The following is a 7,296-nucleotide window of genomic DNA, read 5'->3' on the forward strand; positions in this document are numbered from 1 at the left end:
GGTAATATGCTGACAACAAATGGTCAAAAAGATGTCATTAATAAAAACCCTAATAATGATTTGAATTACATATTTTATTTCTTAAAAGAAATAATTTCAAACTCCCCTACTCCTGTTAGAACTGGGACAAGAATCAAGATTTCCTATTAGTCTATATATACGTCTCTGTTGAAACCTGCAAATACAACAGAGAATCAATTCATTAGAAGTTCTTGGAAAATACTCTTTTCTTTTTTACGTGTGATCATATACATATATATATATATATATATATATCAAGATTCATATAATTATTCTTTGTTTCTCTTGGGATGGCTCAAGAAAGTAATACTTTTGGTATTTGTGATTATGGGACGTCAAAATTTGAGTCTTGTGTTACACAATGTTTATCATCAAGGGGTGAAAGTAGTAGTAGCAGTACTATTTCTATAGGAGAATTAGAAGAAGAAAAAATGGAGGAAGAATTGAAGAGGCGAAAACGTGAAGAGTTGATTCAATATTATATCCAACAACACGAAGCTTTTTTGAAAAATCCAAATGTTTGTGTAGATGCTATTGATCATTATTATTACCTTGTTCCTAGGGATAAAAGAAGCAAAAGAAAGTCTACGTTGAGAAATGAACATGTGATTAAAAGGGAAAATAAGAAGATAAAAATGGCTTTTAAAGAAAAGCCAAAAAAGAGGCTCATGACTAGTACAAAGAGAGTTAAATCAGAAGCTATTTTGCCAGTGGAGTTGAAGAACAAGATTCAAGAAATGGGGGTTCCAATATCTGAAGTTTCTTTAGTGATTGAAAAGCCTCTTTATACTACTGATTTAAGCAAAAAACACATGCGTTTGTCAATACCAGCAAGGCAAGTGATAAATGAGGAGTTCTTGACACCAGAAGAGAAGGAGATATTGGAAACAAAAGATGATTATTGTAATAAAAAGTCGAAAATCAAGTTCAATCTCATTGAGCCTTCACTTGAAGAAAGCAGTATTCATTTGGCTAAGTGGACAATGAATTCGAGTTCATGTTATGTGTTATTGAATGACTGGATTTCAGTTTGTGAGAGGAGTAATTTGAAGGTTAATATGGTGGTGCAATTGTGGTCGTTTAGAAAAGATTCAAATCGATGGCTGGCTATTGTTGTGATTCCTCCTGATGCTGAAGACCAGAATTGTTAGTCTAATTTCACTGTTTAATTTGTGTAATTAGCCAATAGATGGCTGGACTTTGTTGTTTAACACTTAGTTTTTATTCACATTATCTATTCTTGATACTAACTACAGGTGATTAGTGGCAAAACTAAGATTTATGTAACTGAGATTTTTATGAGAAGCTTCTTTTTTACATGTTCTATAGCTTGTACTTTTAATTGACTTTTCATGTTGTTTCTTTTTATGTTGTTTCTAAGGTTGAAAAAATTGATTAAAGAACTGCCACGTGGGCGGACTGATTTGTCCAGTGAACATATATGAATTATGGAGAATTTCTAGGAAAACCTATAGCCGTTACCACCTACGGTGTTCACTAATGTAAACTCCACTAGGTAAGCCCGGTGCGACGAGCTTTGACTGAGGAGGCTACAGGTAAGGAAAATCGATCTCAGGTCTCCCGTGTGATAAACCACTCACCGAACCAACTCAGCCGACATATATGAATTACTCCCTTTATTCCCCATTGTTATTTTTTATACGTTGTTTAAGAAAATATAAATAAGAGTAATTTGAGTAATCTACCTTTATTAATTATTTTAATTAATCTTTAACCACATTATGTATTTTCAATAAATAAGTGAATTCTATCACGTACCTTTTAATTCTAGAACTACTATTAAGGGTAAAGTTAGAAATAAATATTCTTTCTTGATTATTTAAATGATAAAATTTGAAAACAACTATTTTAATTTTAATAAACATGACAAGTAAAAGGAAGAGAGGGAGTATGCTGAAAATGGATATAATGTGAGTGAAACTCAAAGCATGGTTGTTGATAGAATTGGTAGTGAAATGAATAGGCTAAAATTCTATACTCAGAATATGCCCTTAATTGAGAATATGGAGAAGAGAATACAGAACATACCCAATGCAATATACAACTGCTTACAAGCAGCCGGATGCTCATCATTTCAGTACCACTATGTGACATAAATAGTGATCTTTATGTCAATCTTCAAGTGTGAAATGAGCAGCCTGGAAATTGTCTCCAACATTATTTTTGCTGTTGAGACCTCATCAAGGAAGCTTTACAGGAATGCTACTAATTAAACATTTTTCAGTTTCCTCATTCAAGAAAGCATACATGCATAGCTTTGAGATCGATTCACTCCATGTTGAACTCTATTTAAGTTTAAACTATTTCACTTGACTTAGGGGAAAATTATAGTGTACACGAAAATAAATAAGCGCATAACAAGTGAGATCAAAATCATTCTCCTTTTCCTGTTGTTCCTTTCCCTCTTCCCTCAGGTATGCATGCTTACACATCTCAGCCCAAGCATCTAAACAGAGAGAATAGTAGCACCGCGAGCAACATTAAGTTGCATAGAATAACAGGTGTTTGGCAATAACCAAGTATTTGGATCACGTAGTAACCTCTGTACAACAAAAAACAGTTTCCTAGAGTTGAACGCTGTTCTTTTGTCATCCAACATCTCTCTTGTTTAACTATCTGCTTGAAGTTATAGCATCAGAGTCATGTAGAACAGGGACTTTGCCATGTTGATAGGTCAGAAAGAAGATCTCGAAACTGATCAATCAGAAGCTTGAGATGTTTGTTCTTGTCTACAAGTTCCTGCAATGCACAGAACAATATAATATGCTTACTCTTGACCAGATTAGCAACTTGTTTTCTTCATGTACCACGAGATAATATATACACATGCAGTCAAGTAAAACTCCTTATGTTCCAGTGAAGACTTTTCACTGCCACAAGGCGGAAACAAAAAGCAATAAAAGAGGATTACAAATTTTACAAAATTCATGACATAAAAAGTCACATTGTTCGGACTTGAGCTGGTGAGACATAGCGAGACTTGTCAAAGTTTGTACAGTGAGACATCTAGGGACGTCCGCGATGGAAAGGTAACATGCAGCATATCTCAATCTTGTTTTAATGGAAATGCAAATACCCAAACCAATCAGGGTCCTAATGTTCGCATACACATTGCTTTCCGCAACCTCCACCCACCATGCACCCCAAAACCAACAACAATCTCAGAGAAATTCCAAGACCTCAAAATTCTATACGTTGTCCATACCTTTTTTAATGTAGAAGCGCGATCCTCCAGCTGCTCAATTTCAGATTGATCTGCAGCAGATAATGAACCACTGGCAGAAGCAGCTTCCAACGCTTTTGCCTAGCTAACATATTCAGTGAAGAGTGTGAAGCATCACACAACAAGTGAACAACTTTCCAGAACATACAAGCAACTATAACATGTAAACCATGAGACAGAATACGAAGGGGACTTGGACAACTTTGCAGTTACAATGGAGCAAATATAGAAGTTCAGAAGTATTATGTTCTTAAAAGAACTTAGTAAACTCAACTAATGTGTAGTGGCACATATGTTGAGTGACCAAAAGGCAAGTGATGTCAGTGATCTATTTGTCAAACAAACAAATAGAAGCAGCTTACAAAATTCTAAACCCTTCAACCAGAGTCTCCAAATGCACAAATGTAAGGCAATCCATATATCAAATCCAAGGAGCTAAAATGTAATTATGGTGCTCATTCTTTCCTGAAAAGGAAAAAAGTGTAGTAGTTTATCTTAGTATAAGTACTTACTCATCATGAGTGTTCAGACAGTAGGAACGAGCACAACCTGGAAAACATAGTCGAATCCCCCCCCTCCCCCGCCAAACCACCCACAAACCCCAGGAAACAAGACAAATCATACAAATTGTAAGCAGCGCAGTTGAGCTTTGTCAGCTAATGATAATGTATAATAAAAGAAGTGAATCTATATTCTTAACTCAAGAAATGCTTATCCTCATGTCTTATAAATGATAAGAATATCAAAATACAAAATAGACATGTACAAATGTTGTTCATGTTGTAAAGGCATATTGTAACAACAGATATAACCACTCCCAGATCAATATCACTAAATTCCTTTGCCAAAACATTCACCTTTCTTCTCCCCCCACCCCCATAAAAAAAGGCAAACTTGATAGAACTTTCCACTACCGCTAGATAATATTTTTGGACAAATATCACTTGTAGCCCGCGGCCGAAACTATTTATATCTGACAGCCGCAAAAGTGTATAAAATTTGTATATTTATGTATATGTGTGTGTGTGTATATATATATATGCTATTATTTTAGAGCGGTTATACAATGTCATTTTCCAAATATTTTCTGCCATTCACACTGGATGATACTTTTCTTTTCAACAATATCCACAATGGACAAAATTTCTAGGATAACTATATTACGTTAAATCTTTTTTTGCATTCCTAATCAAAACTCGAAGTATCCAACAGACTGCTATGCTTCAACCTCAAGCTAGTTGACACTCGAGTACGAGAATCCTCGCATTCATTGACTCCAAATGGCCCCACTTCATTTCATAGCAGAGGTATGGAGGTTGGTCTTGAAGGGCCTAAGGAGAGGTAGAGGTAGGCCGAAGAAGTATTGGGGAGAGGTGAACAGGCAAGATATGAAAATTCTCCAGTTTACCGAGAACATAGCCCTGGATAGGAAGGTGTAGAGGTCATAAATTAAGGTAGTAGGCTAGGTAGCCGAGCGTTGTCCTTGCTCGTTCCAGTAGTTTTAATGCATTCCTCAATGCTAGTCTTGTATTTTCTTACTGTTAGATTTCTGTTATTGCTTATTATTTCTTTCACTTCGGTTTTCTGTTTGGTTTGCTGGTGTTGTTGTTTGCCGTTACTCCTTCCTCTCTATCTTTCCTGAGCCGAGGGTCTTCCGAAAACAGTCTCTCTACCTTCTTCAGTTAGGAAGTAAAGTCTGCATACATTATACCCTCCGCATACCCTACTAGTGGGATTACACTGACTTTGTTGTTGTTGTTGTAACACTAGAAATACTCTACTGAACCTACCACGCATCCGACACTGTACTACCTCTAGAGGCGGAGCCAGAATAGGAAACTTACGGGTTCGATATTAGAGTCCTTTTAATTTACTGGGTTCTAAACTAATTACTAATTTTTACATATTCAAACTTGTGGGTTCAGCCGAACCCATAGCCGAAGAGCTAGCTCCGGCCCAGGCTACCGCTAGCATTGAACCAAAGCCTTGGAGCATTTTACACTCTTTTTTACTACCAGCTCCTCATTCATTTACATAACTGATTATACTATTCGCCTAATGGACCCTAACTAGCAAAAGCTTCATACAGCTGAACCCAACTAGTGTGCAATCGCGCGATAGTTAATTCAGGATTATATCAAACAAACTTTACTTCGATCACTATCTTAATCCGACAAAACAACAATTACAACACAAACACACAAAACACAACAATAAGCATTTCTATTTGTAAAATTACCTTCTGAGAATTAGAAATCGCCGTAAGAACAGAACGCAATGAAGCAACCGATAACTTATAACGTAAACGAGACTCATCAAGTGCACCGCCACCAATCTCCGATTGTTGTTGAGCCGATGCAGAAGAAGATGAAGAATTATCTGACGAAACGTCCCCGTTTACTGAATGCTGATGTCCGTTACCGTTATTCATAACGGCGTTAGCAGTAGTAGCAGTATTTGTTGTAGTGGACCAGAGTGTAGGGTTACAAAGCTCGTCGTTCATGGCGGAGAGAATTTGATGTGCTGCTTCTATTGTGTCTTCTAAATGCTTTTGCCCTTCCACTGCTAGTTCTTGTATTGTCTTAGGGTTTGTCATTGTGCCGCCTTTTTCGTCCATATTGGAGAATGCGCCGGGGTTGTCGAAACCCTAGATCATCGGCGGTGGTAGTGGCGGCGATGGGCGGTGTGAGAACTTCTATTAAGAGTGTAATATTGAAGAATGTGAAACATCGTCGGGTATTACCGGCCTGTACTTTTTGGGCCGGCAAGGAGATTTTCCTGTTATTGGGTAGAGGGAAGAAATTGAAAAATAGCCACTTTTTTACTCTTGCTATTAGAGTAGCTAGTATTTAAAAAACTATTTGTATTTACTATTTAGTCACTCATTTGACACGAAAAATGTTTTAGACAAAAATACCCCTAACTAAAAAGTAGAATAAATTTTGCAATCTAATAGCTTGTACGGCCAAGCTGGAAAAATCAACTTATTTTAAAAAGTACTTTTTCCAAAATCACTTTTGGAGATAAGCAGTTTGTGATTGGCTAGTCACTCTGAAAAATACTTTTGAGCAATAATTTATGTTTGGCCAAGCTTTTCAAAAAGCGCTTTTAAGTATCAAATTACGAATAAGGACATGAATATATTTGCTTAATAGTTAATATTATAAATAACTAAATAATCTCAAAAATTTGTTATTAAAAACAATAATTAAATATTTTTATTTTATTTAAGTAAAATATGAAAATAAAATTAAAAAATACTTTAATTCTTTTAATATGATTAAATATATTAAAAATTACTCAACAAATATAAAAGAATTCACCCCTAAAATTACTATATATTAGAAAGTTATCCTAAAAATAAGAAGAAATATTAATACATTAATATCCTAAGTATTAAGTTTAAAATAAGTAAGGTTATTTGGTATATACTATATTCATTTAAGGGTATTTTTGGTAAGAAGAAAAGTCAAAACTATTTTTGCTTCTGCTATTAGTAAGAAGCTACTTTTTTCTGCTTCTCAGAATCTGCTTTTGCTTCTTCCCAATAATATTTTTTTCCCCAAAAAAGCTTAACCAAACACCATAAGTTGAAAAAACAAATACTTGTGGCCTTTGGATAAGCTTGGCCAAGGGCTATAAGTGTGCATTTTTTCATTGGAGTTTCAAACCCCAAGAACGATTTTTGGGGTTCAAACATTTATGAGTTCAAATCCCAACCACGATTTATGAGGTTCAAACTTTCACAATCTAAGTATGAAAATTTGTTGAAGTTTCAAACCACAATAACAATTTTTAGGGTTATAGGGTTTAAACCTATATAAGTTTAAACTCCAACTACGATTCGTGAGGTTCAAATTTGAGCGTATGAGACGTTATCCAGTTCATAAAAATAACTGCATGAAATGCAAAAATTCTTTTGAATACTTATTTGGGTATCTGCTTTATTTGTATCTAAGCATATATATTGTGCAGATCAAATTTTAGTAACTTGAGGAAGCTTTCATTTTGAATATATCTCTAGCTTGGAT

General features: G+C 35.1%; 2 protein-coding genes across 2 annotated transcripts; one reads left to right on the forward strand and one right to left on the reverse strand.

The window, feature by feature from the left end:
• The first annotated feature begins 311 nt into the window (after positions 1-311).
• Positions 312-1,172, forward strand: LOC138902346 (B3 domain-containing protein At2g24670-like). The gene has a single exon (XM_070190202.1). The coding sequence runs from the start codon at positions 312-314 to the stop codon at positions 1,170-1,172; it is 861 nt and encodes a 286-aa protein (XP_070046303.1).
• Positions 1,173-2,330: 1,158 nt separating this feature from the next.
• LOC104108523 (mediator of RNA polymerase II transcription subunit 30) lies at positions 2,331-6,056 on the reverse strand. The gene is made up of 3 exons (XM_009617585.4): positions 5,505-6,056; positions 3,248-3,346; positions 2,331-2,781 (listed from the first exon to the last, which is right to left on the reverse strand). The coding sequence occupies exons 1-3, from the start codon at positions 5,880-5,882 to the stop codon at positions 2,683-2,685; spliced, it is 576 nt and encodes a 191-aa protein (XP_009615880.1). The 5' UTR covers positions 5,883-6,056; the 3' UTR covers positions 2,331-2,682.
• Positions 6,057-7,296: the final 1,240 nt, after the last annotated feature.

Source organism: Nicotiana tomentosiformis, chromosome 12, assembly GCF_000390325.3.
Source record: "Nicotiana tomentosiformis chromosome 12, ASM39032v3, whole genome shotgun sequence".
In the NCBI taxonomy this organism is placed as follows: domain Eukaryota; kingdom Viridiplantae; phylum Streptophyta; class Magnoliopsida; order Solanales; family Solanaceae; genus Nicotiana; species Nicotiana tomentosiformis.